Source organism: Panthera tigris, chromosome C1 (genome assembly GCF_018350195.1).
Source record: "Panthera tigris isolate Pti1 chromosome C1, P.tigris_Pti1_mat1.1, whole genome shotgun sequence".
Lineage (NCBI taxonomy): Eukaryota > Metazoa > Chordata > Mammalia > Carnivora > Felidae > Panthera > Panthera tigris.
Genome location: NC_056667.1, coordinates 112,842,761 through 112,868,666, shown reverse-complemented (window position 1 = coordinate 112,868,666; position 25,906 = coordinate 112,842,761). Strand labels below are relative to the sequence as shown.

The 25,906-nt window shown below is 40.7% G+C and overlaps 1 protein-coding gene across 1 annotated transcript in view; it reads left to right on the top strand.

Moving 5' to 3' along the window:
• CNTNAP5 (contactin associated protein family member 5) overlaps nucleotides 1–25,906 on the top strand; it is a 799,405-nt gene that overhangs the window by 758,080 nt on the left and 15,419 nt on the right. Inside the window, exon 21 of the mRNA XM_042994206.1 lies at nucleotides 755–842. Within this exon, the coding sequence (XP_042850140.1) occupies nucleotides 755–842 (88 nt within the window). The remainder of the gene's footprint in view (nucleotides 1–754; nucleotides 843–25,906) is intronic.

The window sequence follows — 25,906 nt, the reverse complement described above, 5'->3', positions numbered from 1 at the left end:
TAGATCCTGGGAAAACTAGACCAGAAAGGCTGAGAATGTAAGAATGGATGGGTAACACTGCCTCAGAATGAGGGGCAGGGAAGGAGATGGGACTGGATTAGAAAAGGAGAGTCCCCTAAAGGATTATGGTGCAAAAAAAGTCCTGGAAATCCCAGTGGTGGCTTTTGTTCACCCCTATGAAGCGGGGTTATGAGGTCTTCCTGTTGGTAGCGACCATTCAGTGAGTGTCTCCTCCCCATGGTCTAACTTTCTGTCACCCTGAAAGATTTGCTGGGCAAAATCCTGCAGTCCACACCTGAGTGAGACCAAGTCAGAGTTATTGTAGCAAAGGGAGCAGTGGTGGCCCTAAAGACCAAATGAGGAGAAAGGGGGAATTGGGGAATAAGTGTGGGCTTTCTGTGTAATGGCAGGCGTGCACAGCACGTTCCCAAGAAGGCTTCATTTGTTTCCTTATTTGCAACAAAGAACTTGGTGAGAAAATTTCAGTGGGAAGATAAATACCTGTCAAAAGCTGTACAGAATTTCCCAGGGAGAAGACTTGTGTGAAGGCCTTTATTTAACCAAGAGGGAAGAAAAAGGTATTTTACGTGCATTGTGGGAGAATTAGCGAGACGTTTCTCATCTCTCCAGAGACAAAAATCCCAAAGAGGGGTCTGCTCAGTGTGTGTTTCCAAACTTTTTCCAGATGGGAAAGTGTTCTGCCCTTTCTGTGCAGACCTCTGCTGATGCACATTTGTCTTCTGTTTTCCTGCAGGTAGATCAGCACCTGCGACTCAGTTACAACTTTTCCCCAGAAGTCGAATTCAGGGCCAGACGGTCACTCACCTTGGGCAAAGTCACAGGTTTGTTTTCTCATCCTTTCTTTTCCAGTGGGCTTCGTTGAAATAAATGAAGAAACAAATAATTTCCATCAGGCAGGTTAGTGATTCAAATCTGGAGCCTCTGGCTCACCATAGGTAAGATCTAGAACCGAGATTTCAGGTAGGGGAGTTGCTCAAGCATATGTGGCAGGGTTGGGAGCTGGCATTTATATCTACTTTATGGAATACTGGGTAAGACAAAGTAACATAGAAATTAAGTAAGATAATGTTTACTTATGTTCTAATTAATTAATTCTCAATGTTTGTTTTTTACTTATATTTTCTTAATGTTTACTTACCAAAATTAAGGATTTGACCTACCCAATTGGTGGATTGCTCAGACGCTCAGTCCCTTTATTAATTCACCACCAACTGAAAGAGGATTGAAATCTCCTCTCATAATGGTGGATTTTCTTTTGTTTTCTACCGGAAATTCTGTGAAATTTCATCTTCTATGCCTTGAGTGTCTTTATGAGGTGCATGTAAGATTGGAATTTTTATAACTTGATGAACATTTTTTTTCATACTGAAGTGGTCTTTTTAACATTAAGTATCTCTGTGCTTAAATCTACTTTGTCTATTATTAATATAGCTGATTCACTTTTCCTTTAGTTAGTATTTGCATGGCCTGTCCCTTCTCGTGTATTTCCTTTCAATTTTTCTTTCTTTTTTTTCCCTCTTTTTATTAAACTCAAGTATGGTGAACAAATAGTATTATATCCCTTACAGGTGTGTATTCAGCAATTCTGTACCTTTCTCCGTGCTCATCAGGATAAGCATACTCTTAATTTTCCTTTTACTTTAAGCCTCTGTGTGATCTTGTGCAGAACACAAGGCTGAATTTTGTACTTTATCCAATCTGGCCAGCTTTGTGTTATAAATTGGCAAATGTAAGCTTCTCTACATTTTCGTATGGTTGGATTTGTTTCTGCTTCCTTATTTTCTGTTCATTCAACTTTTAAGGCATTTCAAACCGGAATGCATTTAACGCCAGAAATGAGTTGCTTGCGTAATGGCGGGACCCCTTCCATTGTTGGTAGATTCTTGTTGCAGTCTTTTGGAATGTCTCATCAGCCGTCCCAAGTGGATTTATGGGAAGCTGCTAACTTCATCACTGCCATCACATGCCATTTATGGGAAGCTGCTAACTTCATCACATGCCATCACTGATGAGATGCTAGAGTCCAGAGGCCACTGAGGCCCCAGTCCTGGAGTAGTCCTCCCCAGAAGGCAGGAAAAGATCTCTGAAAAGTGATGGCAGAAGACACAGCATGTAACCATGAGTTTGCTTGCCAATAGAAACAGCTGAAAAGGCATAAAAATGACGCCTTTCTCACTGCAGCCTTCCAAATCCATAAACTTATTTAATTTCCAGAGCATAATATGTGTCCAGAAACCCAAATGCAGTTGGGTGTGAGAAATGTCAATTTTAGTCTGCAAAATGGCGGTCAAAGGAGGCAGTCAACACTGACCGACTTCTAGATTGAATTTTGTTGGTTGTTTGTTTTCTCATTTTCATCCTACCTCCTGTAATAATAATTATTTTATGTAGATACTTTTTTGATTTACCGACGCAGTCACTATTTGACTTGTTCCTCACTCCTCCAACTTTCTACGTATTAACAGGTTTGATTTCCTTCTTTCTGAAGTACATCCTTATGAATTTACGTTGTAGAAGTGTCCCCTCATCTGATAAAGGACTTTATTTCACCTTTTTTTTCTGGGAAGATAATTTTGCTAGACATACAAGTCAATAATGAAGGGCATTTCCCCTCTGTTATTGAAAGAATTATTTAGGTATGTGATGGAGCCAGCTCACACAAGCTCCTAAGAGCCTGTTAGATACATCTTGTGCCCAATTTTGCATTCAGTGATGTTACAGTTCAGGCTGAAATTGGCTAAACTCAGACTGTTCATGGAAATCAGAAATGCTACAGGGCTTCTCTGCTGCTGGGGAGCAAGTTTTAAACCCTTACCAGCACATCCCTGCAGTATTCTGTCTTTTACTGTTACTGTTGAAAAGGTGGCTGTCAGTCTGTCCCACCTTTGAAAGTGCTCTGACCACCCTGAGCCCCAACACCCACAAGCTACTTTTAAGGTGATCTCTTTTATTTTGGTGTTTTGTAGTTTGATTACCTTGCATCTGGGTGTAGATTTATTATTGTTAAGTATCTCATTCAATGTGTTTGTTTCCTGTTTGTATCTGTTAGGTTCTCATGTTATCTGTGTATCTGGTTCATATGTCCTATTTACCCATATATCTATGGGTTAGTTCTCGGAAATTCTCAGCATGTGAAATTGGGCTTCGTTCTTATTCTCTCTCTTCAATTATTTTAGACCTGCACTAGATAAGTCTTTGATTTTCTATCTTCATGTTTCTTACTATACTTTTGTAATAAGTATTATTTTTTGTCTATCTTGAATTCTGGGCAGTGTATTCAATTTTATCTTTAAATTCACTAATTCTTTCTTCATCTCTCCCTAATATCTCATTAAACCCATTCAATGAAATATTTCTCATAAATTATGTCTTTATTTCAAAAAATAATGTTTTGTTCTTTTTCAAACGTATCTGTTTATTTAATCTGTTGTTCTTACTCTTTTTTTGTTCCTATATTTTTATGTCTTTAATTATTATGTTAATAACTATTGAACATAGCTCTGTTCAATAGCCAACATATATATATATACATATATATATATATATTTTTTTTTTTGCCTCTGGCAATCCCAATATCTGAAGTATGTAGGGGTCTAAATCTGTAATTGTTTTCCTATTTTTTTCATATGATTCTTATTCTCTCATGTGTGTGTGCACGTGCATGCATATTTTGTTGAAATTAATGTGCTGGAACCTTGATCAAAAATTGGGAAGCTTTCGTCCAGGCAAGATTTGTATTTTCTTCTGCCATGTGCCAGAAGGTGCTACCAATTTAGGATTATTTCAAGTCCTCACTTTTTTTTTTCCAAAAAGAGAGTGACTATAAATTTGAGCTGCAGGCCTGAATGGGAGCAAGCCTATGACTGAAGTATCAGCAGAAATGCTGTTCCTGTTAATATCATAGTAGGTCATGCTACTGTTACTTTTGTTGCTTATTTTTCAGTTGAGAGCCACAGTAGAAATGGGAAGGTTTTATGTGTATTCCCTTTGCTGTGAGGTGATATTCTTTTCTAGTCTACTTGTCACTAAAGCTTCATGTGAGAGTCTCAGGTTCAATGTCTTCACGTGGCAAAGGCTCAAAGCTTAGATTTCTGTTCTTCTCCGGGATGGTGCAGGTATTTTCCCATGATACAACCCAAATGTTGGTTTATAGCTCACCAACTTGGTTGTGTCCTCCCATCCCCCCAAAACTTAGGATTCTTCTTTGTTCCCCAAGCTCAGTGACATAGTAAAGGTATGTTTGTTGGTATTAATGAAGCAGAATTACTTTTTAGAATATCTAGTATGTTACATGTTCTATGCTCCATAAATGTATCTAGAGTCATATAATCCTCACTGCAAACAAATAAGAAGAACCTTGGGAGGAAAGAGAATTAGAGCTGAATGATGACAAAACTCAAGTTGTTTTTCGTAGCACCTGATTTGTGCAGTGGAAACTCTAGAAACATCCACGTGTTTAAACAGCATCCCCTCATTAATCTTGTCACCATGTAGGATGTTCCTGTGGTCTTCCTGTCTTTTGAATTAAACCTGTAATACATAAGACTAAAAAGGTGAAACTTCAAATAAAGGTACTAAATCATTGAGGGATACTTTCTCATTTTGTTTTGGATACTTTGTGAGGAAAGATTGGAAAGAGCTTGGTTACGGTTGAAAAATAATACTCAGTAAAGTTTCTTCATTGTGCTAAGTGTTGGACACTCCTGCCTTCTGGTCTCTCTCCCCATCCAAATTGCTATGACAGACAGGACTCCCATTTAACCTCAATGCTTCTGGCCTATGAGAAGTCTCTAGCTGGTGGTGAAGGAGAGGATGTGAACATAAGCTTCATCATTAAGTAAGGGCACTAATTGTGGCTACTCTTTGGAATTAAGCCTAATGGATCAGAAAGAGCATGGTGCAGGGATAGAGGGTATGGGTAGAGATGGTGTGGAAATGGGTAAGTGACATTGATGACAAATGAAACCCTACTCCACAGTTTTAGAAGAGCCTGGCACTCTGTTGGACATTTTCAACCCTAAAGCAAAGATGTGCAAGCATTTTTCAGAGTAGATACCCAGAGCAAACAAGGTAATAAATCTATTGCCTCAGTCTTCTTTAGTGCCACTAATAGCATTCCATTGTGATACAAGAACAAGTTTGTTTGTTGTTGTTGTTATTGTTGTTGTTGTTTTCATTTTCTATCTGTAAGAGGAAGGACCAATTGACCATTTTAGAGGATAATGATTTAGTACATAATCTGTACCTACCGTGGTGCTCCATGGTATGTGGTATATTTATACCATGATGAGCAAAACACTTTCCTGAGAATTCCTGTGATGCAAGAACTAGTCCATGAAAATAACAGATATAATTGTTGACATTAAAACCTGCATCGCAGGCGCTCACCTCTGGGAAGTCATGGAATGTTGCTAGGTTTATGCCTCCGTTTACTGACACCGTTGGACTTTTAAGGGAGACCTTTTTTTAGCTTGGGTACTATTGCATCAATGGGTTTAAGAGAAATTAACATTAAAAAAGGAAAAACAAGTGTGTATTTAAACACCTCATCCTTTTGGACAGTATCATCTCATTCTGGAAAATAGCTTCATTCTTTGGAAAATATAGAAATGCTTTCTTGAGGTTCAAATAGTGTGACTTATCTCTGTACTTCTAAGTCTCTCTCCAACTTGGCCTGGGCATGAGAGTGTGGACATTCAGACAGATTTAGGAATTCAAAAACCTTTACACTTCTCGGGGCATCTGGGTGATTCACTTGATTAAGCATCCGACTTCAGCTCAGCTTATGATCTTGTGGTTCCTGGGTTCAAGCCCCACATCAGGCTCTGTGCTGACAGCTCGGAGCCTGGACCCTGCTTCAGATTCTGTCTCCCTCTCTCTGCCCCTCCCCTGCTTGTGCTCTGTCTCTCTCTGTCTCTCAAAAATAAACAAACATTATTTTTTTTAAAAATATCTTTACACTTCTAAGAGAAACTGTCTGTTTTGGTTTTGGTTTTGTTTTAATTATTTTTTTTTCTGGTCCAGGTTTCCCCAAATTTGCTGTACCAGGATATGTCATTAAATTTGATTGTAACATTTAAAAAAACTATTTTGGGTACAAGTAATAATTAAGGAACTGTAATTATTATTTACCTTTTTAAAAAGTCTATTTTATTTTATTTTATTTTATTTTATTTTATTTTATTTTATTTTATCTCATCTTATTGTATTTTATTTTAGAGAGAGAGTGAGCAGGGACTAGGGAAAGAGGGAGAGGAAGAATCCTAAGCAGGCTCTATGCTCAGTGCAGAGCCTGGCACAGGGCTCAATCTTACAACCCTGGGATAATGACCTGAGCTGAAATCAAGAGTGAGATGCTCAACTGCCTGAACCACCCGGGTGCCCCCTGAGAAGAGCCTTCTTCACTGTACTCCAGATTTAGGAAGTAGCTCCTTTTTAAGATATGGAAAAATGTGAAAGTTTAAGTGGAAAGAAATCAAAGCACTGCCTTTAAACTGTAGCCACCAGATTCTGCATAGATAATAACAGACTTGCACTCAGGGCACGCTTATAGGATTGTTTGTTTATGCAGACAGCGTTTGCTAATACCCTGCCTATTTGCCGATTTCGAAGCGCAAAGCTCACACCTGGCAGAGACATTATTCTTGTGTTCTAATGCCTGTTTGCCCACCTAGCTTCAAAGTTCACTTGGTCCTAAGAAGCCATATAGAAATTGAAAGAATTCCTTCTTAACCTGCATAAAACTGAGCTAATCTGGAAATTGCAGGGCTAGCTGTGAGCACCTACAGATGCTTTTAGTCTATTAAAACGAAGTGGGTTTTGATTGTGTCTATAGAGCAGGGTTCTTGATGTCATCCAAATCCCTCACTTTTGAACTTTAAGTCTACTGTGTGTCTTCTGCAACATCAGACCATTGTTGAATGAATGCCCTGCTTGGTGTTATGGTAAATTTCTCTCAAGCATATTGTGGAACTGCATTATGGCTGCCATTTTTAGAAAGCAAAGCAGAATTTATGCATATAAATGAAAGGTGGGTGCTTCAAAGAACTCATTTTGGAAGACTGCATACACCTTCATTTTGTTTTGATTTCGTACAGTTGGGGCTCCTTATGACTCATCTGGTACAGTTGATATTAAAGTGAGAATCCAAATTAACAAAGTAAGAAGCTCAGCTTTTTAGGGACAAAGTGACATGTGTTTGGTCCTGCAATTGCTGTCATGTGACTGTGGGGGAGTTTTCCAATCTGTCTCCTGTGCCTCATCCATAAAATGAGGCTGATGATACTTGATTCATTGAATTCACAGAGCTGTGTACGGATTATGCGAGACCCTGTGTACAAAGCATTTGGCATTTAGCACACACTCAATAAATGTTGGTTTAAGCAGTTTAAGATTGTGGCAACATTAAAAACTGATGTTTTGTTCTGTTTTAAGACTCCGGAAAGGCAGCTATAAAGGTAACTTCCGAAAAGGCACACAGACATGTTCTGAGTGAGCAGTTTTAAACCATGGTGTTGGCCGAAGATATGAGTGTCACTCACTATCGGTTAGGGCCGTTCAAGGGCAAGTTGAGTTCATACCAGCCTAAGCGGCAGTGACAGTGGAGAATATAATAGTTGGTAAAAATGGAGGGTTCTGAGTGTAGACTTTGCTTCAGGCACAGCTGGATTCAGAAGCTCAGATGTGACCGTGATTCAGTCTTTGTCTATCTGTTTCTGGCTCCACTTTTGACTCTGGTTACATTTCTCCGGGGCTTCATTCTCAGGCATAATTTCAAGAGGAACAAAGGTAGACTCAGCAACCCTGGGCTCAAATACTACCATTTCAGCCCCTCTGGTAGAAAGAAAGCCTTTGATTTCTACAATTTCCAAAGAAAGTCCTGGATTGAATCTCAAAGGATCAATTTGTGTCAGGTGACCATCCCAGATGACTACAATGTCCAAGTCACTAGAATACACCGAGTGGCCCTTCCTGAATACAAAGCAGTCTGCTATGGCCCTAGAGGGGGTGAAGGGGTCAACACAGTATTAACCACATTTGCTGAGAATAGGGAAATGGTATCTTCTCAAAAGGAAGCCGAGGCACTCTTCCCAGAACGCGTGATGGAATGTGAGGAGGAAAAATCAACAATAATTGAATAATGCCCCTGCCTTTTTCATAGGTGCTTTCTGCTTTGTGGAAGCAGGAGAGAGGAGATTCAGTTACACAGGAAAGGCTAGAAGTTGCACACAATTTGGGTAACTGTATGGTGCTTGTGGGCATTGACAGTCCTAATGCGTCACAACAAAAAAGGTATTAACTGAGAGAGATGCTCTTTTAAGACATGCATGTTACCAGGAGGTGGGGGGGCTCAGTAGGTTCTGCGTCCCACTTTGGCGCAGGTCATGATCTCGCGGTTTGTGACTTCAAGCCCCGTGTTGAGCTCTGCCTGCTTTGGATCCTCTGTCCCCATCTCTCTTTGTGCCTCCCTACTGGTTCTCTCTCCTCTCTCAAATACATACATACATACATACATACATACATACATACATGCATACATACATAAAAACATTTAAAAAGGAAATGCATGCATGTTACCTTCCTTAGAACAAGTTTATAGCTTCCCAAGAGACTCCTTTGAGGAAGTATTCACTTTGAAGAAAGTATTCATTCCATTCATTCATTCATTCATTCATTCTGAAAGCATAGGTTTCTTAAATGTTTACTTAGTGTCTGTTCATTCCTAGTTCCTCAGTGAATAGAAAGATTGCAAACCACAATCCTTTTCTGACTTCTGAGAATGTGTGTCATTGTCTCAGACTGCATCCAGAAATTTCTTTAAGTGATAGTGTTTCTTTGAGTCATAAGATATTTCAGATTCATTAACTAATCTGATCTCCTCACGAAGTGACTGATGTGCTTTCAAGCATCCTGAAACATCAGATGGCAGTAATCATACCAATTTCTTAAATATGCACACCGTATCTTTTGTATTTTCAAGATAGCCAATATTGAATTGCAACTTGGCTATATAGAATTGGCTACTGTTTCTTTTAAAAACAATGGATGGCCTTTATTCCCCATAGAGAATTTCCACAGATGATTTCATTTCACCTCATGCAAAAGGAATGTGTGTTATCTTCTGATTTGAAATGCAATTTTATTTTGTGTTTGAAATGAATCCATGATAAGAACCCAGACCTACTCCGTGCTCTGTGCTGCTCTGCAAAAAGTCAAGTCTTTCTTGTAAGAGCAAAAATTCACTTTGAACCACATGCCCCTTTGTTACTCGTTCAATGCGATCGCTTGCTCTGTCTAAACTAGTAGGTAATAAATGAATGAAAGGAAGGTATTTAAGGCACATTGTTTCCAAAAGTAGACCTTCCTCAGCTCCGAGGAGCTGTTTCTAATCTATTTGAAAGAGGGGTGGCCCTTTCAAGGAAGTACCTTTGCCTAGCTTTGTTAGCAAAGCATGTTTCGTGGAGTCTACCAGAAGCCTCCTGACATGATTGTTATTGATAAAAGTTCAACCAATTTTTATCATACAAAACTGAGCGTTGTTAAGGACCATGCAGTTTACTAGGCCATATAGATACCCCAATCAAATTAACAGACTCTCCCTGTTGTAAAGTTCCCTCTTACTTTAAAACGCTTCCTCTTGCGGGGCGACTGGGTGGTTCAGTCGGTTAAGCATCCGACTTTGGCTTAGGTCATGATCTCGTGGTTCAGGGGTTTGAGTCCCGCATCAGGCTCTGTGCTGACAGCTTAGAGCCTGGAGCCTGCTTTGGATTCTGTGTCTCCCTCTCTCTGTGTTCCTCCCCTACCCGCTCTCTGTCTCTCTCTCAAAAATAAATAAACATTAAAAAACTTAAAAGAAATTCTTCCTCTTGCAAAGGAAAGTCCTCAGAGTGATTTTGGTTTTATTAAAGTTTTCAAGGGTTCAGAGTGTCTCTTTTAGACTATGGTAAATACTACATTTTCCTCACTAATCAATAATATACTAATTAATAATATACTAATTAATAATTATTTTTATAATTAATAATACACTCATTAATAATATACTTCTCTGTGCTTGATCTCAGTTCTTATGTTAACTCATTTTTTTTTTCCTCACAGCAACTCAAGAAGGTTGAGTTTGCTGTTTTACAGATGAGACTAAGTCACAGAGGTTAAGCGACTTGCCCCATATCACAAACTTAACAAGTGGCAGACCTGGTATTTAAAGTCAGACCCTGTGAGTCCCGATTTCACGCTCCCAATCGGTCCTTCCATATTTTGGGTTTTAAGGAATGACATGAGATATTCCAGACAGTGTTCATGTCTTCTTTTTTTTTTTTTTTTCTGTTAAGGACTCTTGAATTCAAGCCTCACATCTTTAGGTGTTGTGGGCTTAAAAGCAGAATGTAGGGGCAGGTTTTAATCATGGCGGCGGAGGAGCATATTTCTCATAAGTCAGACTTTGGGATCAGCCCTGGGTTCCAGGCATGATTCAGTGCTGACTCACTGACCTGTGCAAATTACTTAACTTTCTCAGCTTTACTTTTCTCAATTAGAGATAGGCATGTATTATGATTATACTGCCTGTTCCTATTTGAAAGATTAGGTTATAATGAAGATAAAGTGACTAGCGTGATGCTGACATAAAAAAGGTCAATAAATGTTTGCAATAATAGTAGTAATGATGACGATGATGATGATATAAGAGGCCGTGTTATCCAAACCGACACCTTTTCTCTTGAAAAATGGCTCCAGACTCTAATGTCATCCAGAGACATAAAAGAGATCTTCCAGGGAAGAGGGAAGTGTAACAAGGCTTGCATTTCAGTCTTCCTGCAGGCGGGTGGGGTGGGGTGGGGGGATCAATGAATATGGTATTCTATAACCTTGACTCTCATTGATGCTTGGTAAATAGCCAGTTCTTAGTTTCTGATGAATTCATCTTAAAAGAATTAAGAGTTAAACCCAGCCAAACCTACCCGATAGTATTCACATTTACATTCTCAGCAGTTGAGCTGAATTAGTGGATCAACTATGCTTAAAAGTTTGGGATCCAGTCTGATCGTTCAAAAGGTTGTCGCCATCTCCATCCCTCTCCCATTCGCAGTATGGGGGGACTCATGAAGTTCCCAAGACGGGACTTGATGGTTTTACTTCCTTGCTACTCTACCAGGAGGCACATATTAAGTGTTCCTTGAAGGACAAACAATGGATGATATGTATTAGTTGTATGGGCTCAGTGACTTACTGCTCAGTTTGCCGTAGCTTGATCTTGGAGGGGTATCTCCAGCCTCCCTGTACACTCTGTTTCTTCCTTAGAGTGGTGCCTGGCCGTGAGGTGGAAAATTAATAGGTTTGGAGTCAGACAGCATGGGGCTTAAGTCCTGTAACAGTCACTTATTAGCTGTGTCGCTACTAACTGCACCTCTCTGAGCCCGGTTTCCTCATCTGTAAAGTAGTAGTAATGCTTGCTGTATTGACTTGTGATGAAGATAAGAGGGAATGTGTGTAAGGGTCTGGCATATGGTGGTATTTGAAAACAGCAGCTATTGTTAATAAGATCATACAACCATCCTGCCTATTGATTTTCTTCAGCTGGTATCACTTTTCCTTGCCAATGGCACTGCTATCGACGTGTTTACCCTTGGCCTGGGGGATCTGGGACAATGTTATAAGTGTCAGTGTTGACAGGGTAATGGAGTAATGAACTCTGCAGCAGCCGCTCAGCTACCTCTCCCACGCTGCTGGGGACAGAAGCACGCACCTGGTTAGAAGCTGAAAGAGAAAAGGGCAACAGACATGCATTAGAATTCTAGATGTTGCCTCATGGAGAGGAGAGAAAGTCGGGCCACAGGGAGGGTCGTGTGGCCCTGGTTACTCATGTAGTCTCCATGGGTTTTATTTTTGGAAGATGCCATTAAGGATAATAAATGGAGTATTAAAACAGGTTAAAATAGCATGAAGTTCATTTACACTTAGGAGTGATTATGGGCTATCCACCTCTAGGAGAGATTTGCTCTGAATCCCTGCATTTTTTTCCATTTCACTTTCACAGGGATTATTCCCAACTGATCAGTGTCAGGACTTGACACCCGTAGCTAATACGCCAGTGTTCTCTACCTTAGGTTTGAGGAAGAGTCACATTGCCTGCTTCCCAGGGGGAAGGATAAATAAGTCAATTTTCCACCTAAAAAATGTCTTAAGTTGATCCCTTAAAACGAATCACTACCCGTTGGAATCTACCCAAGACTTGGATGTATGTGTTAGCTTTCCTATCTATTTCCTTGCCTTTTCCAAAATACTTCTATAGAATATAAGATTTGCACAGGGCATTCCACTCTTAAAATATTAATGTTATATAAATGTTTAGAATTCTAAAGATTACTCCCTAGCATTATTCCCGGGTAATTAATTCAATGCCCAGCTTTTGAGCACTTAATCTGTACAAGGCAAGATTTTAAGTGAAACTAAGAATATTTTAAAGAGGGGTAGCCTAGGGATCTTTGCTCCTAAAATGCTCCTAAAAATTGCTCCTACAAACACAAATCTATGTAGGTAAGATAGTTTTTTTTTTTTAATGATTACAATATGAGTAATTTTGATAAGTGTCTCGAGGATTCTTCAGGGAGAGACCATTTCCAGCTGGCCTGATTCAGAGCAGTGTCATGGAAGACATCACCCTGACTCTACCCTTGAAGCACAGAGGTGGTCTCAACAGATGGGATGCATTCTGGGAAGGAGCGGTGCGGTGTAAAACCAAATAAGGCAGCGGGAAGAAGGCAAAGATGGAGTGCTAGCAACAGGAAGTAGATGTCCGCCCTCCAAGCAGGAAAGGACAAGAGTCTGGACCAGGGGACAGCAATAAGACAGGGGAGCAGGTGCAGGTGACCTTCATGAAGTAGGAATTGGGGCATTTGGGTAATTCACTGGGTAGATGGGTAGAAGTATAAGGTGGACTGGAAAGGAGCACGAGAGGTGGGGGAGCACAGTTGTGGCATTGGCCAGTCATTGCAGAGGGAAATCAGTCCATTCTGGTGAGGCCTGAGCTCAGGCTTACTAACTTGAGGCACCCCTCACAATGGATTATAAAGCTGATACATTACATGCTCCTTTTAAGCCAGCACTCCAGGCCTGCTCAGCTGCTTCTGCATTTGTGAAATCCTGATCCTCAAGGACAGGGCAAAGAGCCACAGACTGGATTATGGTGGAAAAGTCCAGCCTGGACCCTTCTCAGTGTGGCGATATCCACATCAGTCCACTTCTGCACGAGACATCTCTCCCCATCCTGAGTTAGCTCGCCATTCACAGGCTTGTATTTCTTATCTGTGTATGTACAGTTTCCCTGGGGAAGCCTGTGGTCTTTGAAAGCAGGGACTTTTGCTATCCATATTCTTATCACACCCATGTCACAGCACATGCCTTTGTGCCGTGTTGGCTCTCCATATGTATTTTACAATACAGTTCTTTTGATCAGTATATGGCAGATAGAGTGCCTGCTTTCAATGCAGGAGGAAAACGCCTGTGTTCGTCTTCCTGATTTTATAATCTGTGCTAGGGTGAACAACCACTCTCGTCTGCGGGAGACTGGGGGATTGCTAGGGACGAGGGATTACCAGTGCTAAAACTGAAACGATCCTGGACAACCCTGGACAGTCAGTCATTCTGAGCCATGCTTAGTTGAGGGGTTTTGAATAGTTTGGTGGAACTAGATTCCAGGGTTTGGATGCCACATGAGCAATCAGGTCTCCCGTTTTTTGCAGTCCCAGCCAAGCCCAAAGGTCACCATCCCAGCAGGTGTATTATAGGCTGACCCAAGTAAGGCTGGAGAAGAAGTGACAATGAACCAATCAGCCTCCTGACTAGCACTTTACCAGCCCCTGCTGTGGTGCTGATCACGGCAGCTCTGTGTGCAGAGAGGCCTGGAGAAGGTGTGAGGTCGCTTCTGCCCTTGAAAATCCAGTGGCCTGAGTGGGGACATAAAAGTGCACACAAGCAGTAATTGCATAGCGATTAATCTCTAACTCATGGAAATTGGACTCTAAGGGCATTAGGAGCCCAGAGAAAGGAGGAATCCAAAGTAAACCATCTGTGGCCAGGATACTGTTCCCCTCCTGTCCTGGGTGGAGGGTCAGGCCCTTGTTTATGAGCATATCATTTCTAGCTATGCCGAGCAGTGGGGTCTTTCCATTAGAGGCACCTTGCAAACACATCGGTGTCAAATGCACATAGCATGAGCTGCTCTTAGTCTCCGGATGGGAAAGCTTGTGTGCATCTGACATTCCAATAGGGGCTCACCTTATCTTGGGGCCTGTGGATGTTACTTTGCCATGTAGTAGAAGGTGTGGGGGCCTTGGTTATTGCTAGAGCGGTTCTCCTGAGGTTTGAGTGGTATGTTTTTTTTTTTTTAATGCTTGTTTATTTTTTTTGAGAGAGAGACATAGCATGGGTGGAGGAGTTGCAGAGAGAGAGAGGGAGACACAGAATCCAAAGCAGGCTCCAGGCTCCGAGCTGTCAGCACAGAACCTGATGTGGGGCTCATACCCACGAACCATGAGATCATGACCTGAGCTGAAGTCAGAGGCTCAATCAACTGAGCCTCCCCTGTGCCACTGAATGGAAATTTTTATACATGGGAAGCTTAGCTCTTGCAGACTAATATGGGGTTTCAACATGGAGATTTTTTCTTATTACTCTGAGTATATTAGTCTGTGTGTGTATGTGTGTATGTGTGTGTCCCTGTGTTGTGCTTATCTCTGCGTAGTTACTTTGTCCCAAGTTGTTTTCTCTCTGTTATGTCACTTGATCTCCTTCATTGCTAGTAGAGGATTTCCTCAGAGTTCTAATGATCCCGGCCTTTCTGCCCGTATTTAAGAATGGATGGTGAGCATGTGTTGATTGGGAACCACACTGAAGGATATAGCCGGGCCTTTAATTAGAGAAACTCAACTGTGTCTTCTGGTCACTCTTCCTGGGATAGCTGTATTTCCCAGGCAAGACTTTTCCAGTCTCCTGCTGGGAAGGAAGGAGGTTCTGAAAGTCATGATGGCAAAGAATGCTGGTGGGGCTCATTATCTCTGGGGAAAATCCTCGTATTTCCTTCATTTTCTATTGAGCACCCGTGACCTCAGTTGCAGGCATTGCCCTCACCTACCTGTCATAATCCCACGGGATTGTAGCCCTTCCTTTTCTCCAAGAACAATGGGCAGTTAAAGTTCTAACTGTTTTGAACTATTTTCTCTTTCTTTAGGATTTCTGTCTTTCTGAGGGGATTGCCACAGAGTTGGCTGAGAGAGAACAGAAGGCTTTTGGATACCAAATATTCCAAATTTAGAACCCACTCCTATCAGTCAGGGTTCAGCCAGTAAGCCTAACTGTAGGAGATACTATATTGAGACTTCTCGCATAGAGTGGGTTTACAGGAGCATGGACGCTGGGCACGAGCTGGGAAGTCTGCAGGGCGGGCCCCTGGGAGGTACAGGCTGAAACGCTCAGGCATTGGTTGTACACAGTGGAATTTCTTCTTCAGCAAAGCTTAAATTGCCACTTTGCTCTTAAATCCTTGCAGCTGATTGAATCACCCCGCGCAGATTATCTTAGGTAACCAATCAACTGATTATGGATTTCATTCACAGCTAAGAAATACCTTCACAGTAACACCTGGATTAGTGTTTGAAATAGTAGATTGTAGCCTGGCCAAGTAAACATATCAATAGACCATGGTAGCACCCTCTCTTTATTTGTATTTTTTAACCGAAATAAAATTCTTCCTGGGGGCCTGGATGGCTCAGTGGGTTAAGCGGCCAACTTTGGCTCAGGTCATGATCTCAAGGTTCACGAGTTCGAGCTCTGCATCGGGCTCTGTGCTGACAGCTCGGAGGCTGGAGCCTGCTTTGGATGCTGTGTCTCCCTCTCTGTCTTCCCCTCCCCTGCTTGCATTGTCTGTCTCTCAAAAATGAATAAACGTTAATTTTTTTTAAATAAATAAAATTCTATAATATATAATTAGCCATTTTAAAGGGTACAATTCAGTAATATTTAGTATATTCACAATGTTGTGCAACCATTACTGATATACAGTTCTCAAAAATCACCATAAAGGGGACCCTAAACCAATTAGCAGTCACTCCTCATTGCCCCCTCCCCCCTGCTCTAGGCAAGCCCTAATCTGCTTTCTGTATCTATTGATTTACCTATTCAGGATATTTCACATAGTAGAATCATACAATTTACGACCTTTGGTGTCTTGCTTGCTTTGCTTGTTTTCACCTAGCACAGTTTTTGAGGCTCAGCAACATTATAATATGAATTCCTTTTCGTGATTTAATAGTATTCCATTGTATGGATATACTGCTTTTGTTTGTCTCTTTATCTGCTGATGGATATTCGGCCGTTTTCACCTTTTGGCCGCTGCAAATAGTGCTGCTGGGAACATGCGTGTACCTGTATCTACGGAATACCTGTTTTCAGTTTTCTTTGATAGATATTTAGGAGTGGAATTGCTGTCTTTGGAAAGCCATCATACCCAAGGGTTAGGCAAACAGGGGAAATTGAGGCAATCCTGAATTGTAACCAGGCCTTTAAAGAGGACTCCTGCAATGTGACCATAGACAGAAACCATGAAAGTAGGGGCGCCTGGGTGGCCCAGTCGGTTGAGCGTCCGACTTCGGCTCAGGTCATGATCTCACAGTTAGTGGGTTCGAGCCCTGCATTGGGCTCTGTGCTGACAGCTCAGAGCTTGGATGGAGCCTGCTTTGGATTCTGTGTCTACCTCTCTCTCTGCCCCTCCCCTGCTCATGCTCTGTCTCTCTCTATGTCAAAAATAAATAAACATTAAAAAAAAAAGAAACCAACAAAGGAAAAAGTGAAAAATTTTATATGGGGCAAAGGAAGATTAAAAAAAAAAAAAGATTTGCCTCTGATTTTAAAGCCTTAAATAACCCTGAAAAGAGAAATTGATATCCAAATTCTGTATTAGACATAGGATTAGCCTAATAAACGTATTTTTTTAATTAAAAAAAAAATAAAGATCACTGCTGTTTGCTTTTCTGAGGACCCTACCTGTGTGTATTTTGGAGCAGGCAAACATAGTACCATATCTTATCCTCCTAAGCCTCAAATATCAAATAATTAAAGTAAGCGCATAGGTCTTTCCCTGGGCTCTGACGCCGAAACCTCTAGAATTCTACGAGTCACATCTAGGTGATTAGCAATTGCAGCTTGCATTTTAACATGCCAGCATCATTGAAAAGCACTGAATTCAGATTTTCACCTCTTGTCCTTGGACAGCTCAGTGGTCATGAGCACTCTGTTCAGGGCTTCCACAGACACTGACAGATAGTATTTCTAGGTCTGTACCTCTCATTCGGGAGTGAGCTGTTTATTAATCATCAGGCAGGGACTTGTCCGAGGAGCCGCGTACAGTGAAGCTTGCACAGATTGTACCAACACGAGAACATGAATTCTGACATCAGACAGACCGAGCCTGAAGCTTGGCTCCAGCTTGGCTCAAATACTGGTTGCTTGAGACCCTCGCCATTTCCTTATTTTATCTAGACCTCGGGTTACCTATCTGGAAAGTAGGAATAACCATTACTATCAGAATTGTTTTGATGACAAAATAATTGTATGCGTAAGAGTATGTGTGCACAATGTATCTGCATCCACAGTGCTTAGCACACAGTGACTAGCTGATATTCCGATGCTAGAGGGAGGCACCGTTGCAGAAGGGGAATCTGAAATGGAAACACTAGGAAGAAGTCCTGTAAAATTCATGCTGGCAAGAAAACTCTGCAGATGGGAAACCCCATGCCTTGTAGCTCTCTTTTTTACATATCTTGACTCTCTGGCGGAGGTGTCCCCTCGCAAAGATGTAGTTCTGCGACACCACGAACAAAGTCGGTGATAATGGGATGAGATGTAGGCAGGTCCAGATCCTGAAAAGTCAGGACTATTTGTTTGTTTGATTTTCTATAATGTGATACAACGCCAGAGATGGTTTTAATCAGGAAGGAGATGAAATTCTTAAATACACCATTTTGTCTTCTCTATCTAGAGAGCTCTTTTCTAAGCCATGGTATTATATTTATCGTAGTGTGAGGTATTTTTGCAGTCATAGACTGAAGTGCCCCTTGTATGATATGGCTGGTGTTTATTGATCAAATTAAAATGCAAATACTCTTATCTGTTACTGCTAATGCCAATAATTGCTGGGATAAAAATGGCAGCAGGTGCTTTCTATTATCATTATTTCACACAAGGCTTTTTCCATTGACTAGGCATATGCGTTTTGCTTTTATCAAAGTATTTGAGTGGTTTAAACTAAGACAGTAGTATCTCCACTGTTATCTTCACTGTTTCCAGGATGACTGGAGTAACTACTTTAAAGAGAGTTATGTGTTGTTATTTTTAATTGAATGAGTTCCAGGCAACTATCATCTATTGATATTAGCTATTTACCCAACTTTATGTTGTGGTATCTGTAAATTTCACAAGGACAGGACTTTGGGAGCATTACTCCTAATACTCGCAGAGTGTAAGAATAATATTCCTAAAGTATAATCCTTTTTCGGATGAGTTATTTTTATCCTAATTTGAGAGATGGGGAAATTAAGGTTCAGTAAGTTGCCTGGTCCATTTTAATGCCAGCTCATTTACAGTTTCTATCACCTGAAATCATTTTGCTGAGCATTTTCTCTGGCTACTAACTCATGTTTTGCCCCTATACTAAGCAGGTCAGGCAGGCCGGGGGTTTAATGCCTGCTGCGGAAAAGTCTCAGTCAATGATAACATGAGCTAGTGTATAAATATTCCAGCTCTTTGCCACCAGTTGGGATAAATCTGATGTGAGGGTGTGTGTTCCCCTTTTTCTATTAGAGTTTTCCCAGGAGGATCAAGTTCTAGTTGGCCTCTGGTCGGGATGATAATGCACACATTCCCAGTTTCCTTCCTGCTTTTATCTTCTCCCCCAGCCTGCCACTGTTTTTCTTCACTTCCCAAATAAAGTACTGATACTCCAATGCTTTCCTTGGAGTCTCCTTTTGGGAAAATTCAAACTAGAAAGCTCAACCTCCCATTCATTAATTGGCTAAGGTGTTATGCAAGCCGGATTTGCCTGGCTCCAGGGATCATATTTATTCCACGATGCCATACAGTTTTTAACACACAGCAAATAAAATATAAACCCCATTTTACAGAGCTTGAGATCTTATTAAAAAAATTAGCACATGAAGAGTGAAGGAGTAATGAAATAGTGGAATCAAAGTAAAATATCAGCTTAAAGAGGCTAATTAGAAAACTTAGTTCTGAGGTGGTGGGCACATAATAGAGATCTGCATTGGATGGGGAATGTCCTTCTGCAGACAGGTGTATGGGATCTTAGAGGATAATATAGAAGGTAAACATGTTGGGCATTTGCTGTGTGCCAGACCATAAGCTACGAGCTTTATCTTCATTATTATATTTAATTCTGATACCAAGGAGGAGGTAGAATCTTAAGCATCTATTTCTGGGTACGAAACTATCCCATAATTCAGTAGTTTAATCCAATAACTATTTTATTTTTTTACATTTTATAATGTTTATTTTTGAGATAGGGAGATAGAGCGTGAGCAGGGGAGGGGGAGAGAGAGAGAGAAAGAGAGAGAGAGAGAGAGAGAGAGGGAGAATCTGAAGCAGGCTCCAGGCTCTGGGCTGTCATCACAGAGCCTGATGCAAGGCTTGAACTCATAGACCACGAGATCATGACCTGAGTCAAAGTCAGATGCTTAACCGACTGAACCACCCAGGCACCCCAATCCAACAACTACTTTAAAATATCTCATGATTCTGTGGGTCAGGAGTTTGGGCAGAGCTTGCCTGGTGGATTTCTTAGCTTCTTACAGAGTTAACTAGAGTCTGTGGTGATATCTGGCTAACAGCTGGGCCAGTCTGCAGGATCTGAGATGTATTTATTCCCAAGTGTGGTAGTTTGTAAGGGACATCTAGAAGACTGAGCTCAATCGAGCCCTTCTCTTCCTCCACTTAGTCTCAAGGTCTGTCCACATGATCTCCCTAACAGGGCAGTAGGGCTTCTTATATGGTAGATTGGGGCTCCAATCCCCCAAGGCAGAAGGTGCCAGTCCTCTTGAAGGTTAGTCCTGGGACTGGAAGAGGGTCATTTGCAATGTGTTCCATGGATCAAAGCAGTCACAGGTCAACTCATGTTCAGAGGGAGGGGAGAGAGCCTATGTCTCAGTGAAAGAGTGTCAACGATTGTGGCCCCTTGTAGTCTATCACGCAAAAACACTCTACTCTTCATTCCTATTTTATAAATGAATAAAGAGCCCCAAAGATATCATGTGAGTATCCTTAAGGGCACAATGTTAATAAGTAGGACAGTTGAATGTTGAACCCAGGTAGTTATGAAATCCTGTTTAACTAGATGAAAGTATAAAGACGAAAGTTCGTCTGAAGGGAGTCGAGTCACAGACAGTAAAAAGCCTACATAATATTCAATATTTATTCTTCTGTTTTTAATAGAAAATAATAGTGTTTTCCGTTTTTGTTTTAGTTTGAGGGAACAGTGTTCCCAATTATTCAGTACCTTCCCAGCCTTCTTGACTTAAAAATGTCCATGGAGATCGTCCTAGATGATGGGCGTTACTTGAGTTTTCCAAAAGGCCTAACATAGCAAGTTTTTACACTTTTGCCCTTCAGTCTCCCTACTTTGTTCTGCCTGGAAGAGACTGTTAGCTGGAGACCCTCTACTTATGTTATGAGGAAGAAGACAAAGGTTTTAATCTATGGAGTGGGAAGTACAAATGTGTAAAAAAACAAAAAATTAAAATTCTGGTAATATCTGGAGCTAAAATACTAACCCTAGACTGGTTGACATCAGATTTCTTACTAACTTGGAATAAAATAAGCTATTTTTTGAGCTACTTTTTCTTTTTCTTTCTTCCTTCCTTGCTTCTTTCCTTCTTTCCTTTTCTTTCTTTCTTTCTTTCTTTCTTTCTTTCTTTCTTTCTTTCCTTCTTTCTTTCTTTCCTGATACATGCAGTTAAATACAAATAGCTGACACTGATAATTTGTGATTTGTATTCTGTGAGTCAGAAGGAGAAAGAGGAAAGGAAATGCCACTATTTTAGCCAAACCCAAAAGCTGTGGTAGAAGAACAATGATCTAAATTACCAAGAACTGATGACTGAGGGCTGGGATGATCCTTAGTGGGTTCCTTGCCTTACAGAGAACTCTGTGGATGAAATCTTTGTTCACATCTGGGTCATGACACCAGTTTGATCTCCATTATTTTGGAGGTCACTGCATGGTGAATTCTGTAGGTTGTGGAGTAGGGAACACATTCTGTAAACTGGCATGGACAGGAGACTGCCTGTAGGATGAGGCTTCTGGACTGGGGCCGTTACCCTACTGGTGGATGCTGCACTGTAATTGTGGTCTAACTGCTCTAAGAGTTAAGCAGACTCAACCTATAACCCATACTTTGTATACACTTTGCCCGCAATTAGTATTTACTGAATTAAATTTGTGGTATGGTTTGTAGCATGCTACAAAACACACTAGTTCTGGGATTCCTCATGTAATGAAATCTCAGAAATATGCTTCTTCTTTTCATGAAGTCTTTCATGAAGATTCATTTTATTTATTTATTTATTTATTTATTTATTTATTTATTATTTTTATGTTTATTTGTTTTTGAGAGAGAGACAGAGCACGAGCAGGGGAGGGGCCAAGAGAGAGGGAGACACAGAATCCGAAGCAGGCTCCAGGCTCTGGGCTGTCAGCACAGAGCGTGATGGGGGCCTCAAACTCACAAACTGCAAGATCATGACCTAAGCTGAAGTTGGATGCTTACTGACTGAGCCACCCAGGCACCACAAGATTCATTAGAAGATACAAATATGCTTTTGGGGCACCTGGGTGGCTCAGTCGGTTAAGAGGTTGACTCTTGCTTTGGGCTCAGGTCATGATCTCATGGCTCATGGGAAGGAGCCCCACAATGCCTGGTACATGCCCTGAAGCCCTAGGAGTGTTAGCGATTACAAGAGGAAGGCAACATCATGTGCCACATGGCATGTTCACTTTGGGCATATTGTTTAACTAGTTTTTAATCTCTGTTTCCCAAGCTTTAAAATGGGTGTAATAACACAAATGATATATGGTTGTCATAAGGCACTTAAAATAGCATTTGGTACTTATTAAGTAATCTTTTCATGATGAATATGATATGGGTAGCCCTCGCTTCACACAATATAGCAGAACAGTAAAAGTGACCACACATGGTCAAAAGTTCTTAATGATTCATGAGAAATTAAAAAAAATTTTTTTTAATGTGCATCTATTTTTGAGAGAGATAGACAGACAGACAGGCAGAGTGTGAGCTGGGGGAGAGGAAGACACAGAATAAAAAGCAGACTCCAGGCCCTAAGCTGTCAGCACAGAGCCGGACGCAGGGCTCGAACACACAAGCCTCAAGATCATGACCTGAGTTCAAGTCAGACGCCAAACCGACTGAGCCACCCAGGCTCCCTGAGAAAATTTTTGATAGTCCTATAAACTTTAATTTTTTTTTCACAGCATTAAAAGTGCTCATAGGGAAATAAAAAGAATAGTAAAACTAATATTTATTTAGTATACTGTAACTTAAAATATTAGAAGCATTGAGAATTAGTGTGTTTGCTTATGAAAAACAGCAGGAGTTGTTTTCACCATGCTTGCCTTCTTGTGTGGCAAAATAGGGAGGGAGTATCTTTTCTATGTCATGGTGACCTGTCCCTAAGTTTGGATCAGCTTCTAACATTTCATCCTTTATGCTTTCAATGTCATGAAATGTCTTGGAGAGTTCCTCTCATGTGAAAGTTTCCACTGGTCCCGCTGCCTCTGGGACATTGTCGTTCTTTTTGCCGTGAACCACTTCCTTATTTGTATCGATTTATATCACCTTCGCTAATCTCGTGTGGCTGTGTACCTAGACTCTGTCAAACAGTGTGTGTCCGCGTTTCTGTGGTCAGCTGGCTCTTTTTATAAATCTATTTGCATTGAACTTGACTTTCAGTGTGATTTCTTGTGTCTTTGCTGCACTTTCATCTTTGTTGAGCAGTTCCCTCTTTTGGTCATCTATTTTTTTGTCAAATGATACATGGGCTTATTGAGAGATGATGAAGCAACCTGGCCCTGTGCTTTGCTGTCTGTGTGGGGACTGAGTAGTAGGTGGCCCCATGACAAATCACCTGTAGACTTTGAAAGAAATGATGGGACTGATCATGAATTATGATGAGGCTCTGTTAGTTACATGTCTGTTTGTGGACTGAAGAGCTGGCAGGAGAGTTTGTACTTTATGCAATTATTCCCAATTAATACACTGGGGCCACTGAAACTTGAACCGTGTTGCTTGGGGACTGGTATTATTTAAATTGTGGTAACTGAAATTCATGCCTATCAGAGCCTTACAAAGTGGAGACTTTGCAATTACCAGCTTTATTGAATAGAAATATTTAAATGAGAAAATTACCACTGTTATATAGCCACTAAAATATTAATAGGTAGGCCTGTTTTAAAAGTAGAAACGTAGAAGCACTTTAACATTCACAAAGAAATGTTCCTATGTGTGTTGCTTTCCTGTCGCTGCTGTAAGAAATTATCACGAACTTGGTGGCTTACAGCAAAGTAAGTTTGTCATATAGTTCGAAAGGTTAAGAGTGTTAAATAAGCCTTATGAGGCTGAAATTGAGCAGAGCTGTGTTTCTCTTGGGGGCTGAAGGGGAGAATCTGTTTCCTTTCCTTTTCCTTCTAGTGGCCACTGGCATTCTGTGACTTATAGCACTTGCCTCAAATTGTTGGAACTTCCTGCTTCTCTTATCACATCCCCTGCTGCTGCCCTTGACCTTCTTGTATCACTCTTATATGGACCTTTGTGATTACATTGGGTTTACCTGGATTACCAAAGATAATCTTTGCATCTCAAGACCTTATCTTAACCATATCAGGAAGCCCCTTTTCCACATAAAATGACCTATTCATGGTTCCAGAGATTAGAAGATGGATATCTTTGGGAGACTATTATTTTCTGCACCACCATTTGTCTCAAAAAGTGAACTTCAAAGCATACAGCATGATCAGCTCAATTTTTCCTGTCAGGAAAGTGAGGCCTAAAGAAACGGAGTGGGTTCTTCATGGTTAACATGTCACAAATGTTGTTTTAATGAATCCTATTTATTGAATATAAAATTCATCAATCACATATCGGGGGATAATCTAGAGATACAGTGATGAATATGTCCTCCCTCTCTCCCCCAGGTCATGAGAGCAGCATAGATGGTGTTGTTAGTTTCCCAAAAATTTCAGGTGCCAGGCCCTTGGGCTGTGCTGATCCAGTCACTCCTATGGACACACCGCCACAGGACACAGAGTTCAAGCCTGTTCTGGACCCTGTCTCTAAGGTGCTCTCTTCCCAACCCCAAACCCAGGCCTTGCCCTAGTAGACCTGAAAATGTCCCCTCCTTCTGGAGGTTTTCTGTAGCCCCACCATACCTCAATATATCTATAGTCTACTAACTGTCTAAAATTACAAAATAAACCATTTAGTACACTAAGCAAGCTATGCTGCAGGGCTTAGCTCTTAAGCTCTGGTATGTGTGTTCAAAAGACTAGTATGATGCCTGAGAGGAAAAATGTAATTGAAGAGCTAGATATTCATGCTACAGATACTTTGAATCCCTATAAATTTATTTTCCTCATTGCAGAGAAACTATAATTCCATACTACTCTGTCTTTTCCAACTCTTAAAGCTAATGTGTGCCATTTGTCTATATGATGCTTTACCACTTAATCTGATAGATGCTCAATAATTAGTATCCCCTACTGTTATTATGCGACAGCATTCCAAAGGTCGTCCTGAGTGACATATAATAGCGTCTAGTGTTATGAGGTGTCTGTTACAGGTTAGCACCAGAATAGAAAATAATTGGCACAAAAGAAAGAAAGAAAGAAAGAAAGAAAGAAAGAAAGAAAGAAAGAAAGAAAGAAAGAAAAAAGGCAGCAACAAATATCATCATCACCAATGGGGCAACTTTGCCTATGGCTGATCTCTATTCAATCCCTAAAGAATAACTCTGTTTTTCCTTATTTAGAGCAGCCAAATTTAGGTCATTCAACCTAGACATCAATATCTTTATAAAAGATGAATATATAGCACATCAAAAATAACTGCCTTTTAAATTGAATGTGTGTGTGGAGGGGGTAGGATTTTTAAAAGGTAAAACTTTTGTTTACTGAAATGACTTTGTTCTTTAATGTTATTTAAATGGCTTCTTATAGGGGCACCTGGCTGGCTCAGTCTACAGAGCATGCAACTCTTGATCTTGGAGTTGTGAGTTCAAGCCCCACTTTGGACATAGAGATTACTTAATAAATGGTTGCATATGAATATATGTATATGTATATATGTGTGTGTATGTGCAAATATATATGTATTATATTATACATTATGGTTTCGTATAAGTGTGTGTGTGTGTGTGTGTGTGTGTGTGTGTTGTGTGTATAGATACAGACAGATACAACTTGGCTTCCAGAGATTGGTTTGTATGTATGCAACTAACAGTATTGGTTGCCTACCCACCACTCACTCTGACTTCTTTCCCACTTCCTAAAAAAAATTCCAGTTTTATTCAAGCTTTCATGTTCCCTCACGACATCAAGTGCTCCTGGAAGTTTTCCTCCATTTGCAACCCCAGAGGATGCCTCCTAACTGATCTGAAGCAGTGGTTTTCAAAGTTCGGTCCAGGGGTCACTGGGAGTGGGGTTTGGGGGATCCTGGGACCATTTCAGGGAATCCGCAACATTGAAACAATCTTCATTTTTGTACTAGATATTACTGTCTTTGTTATATTCCTTTACACATGTAGAAAGGTGT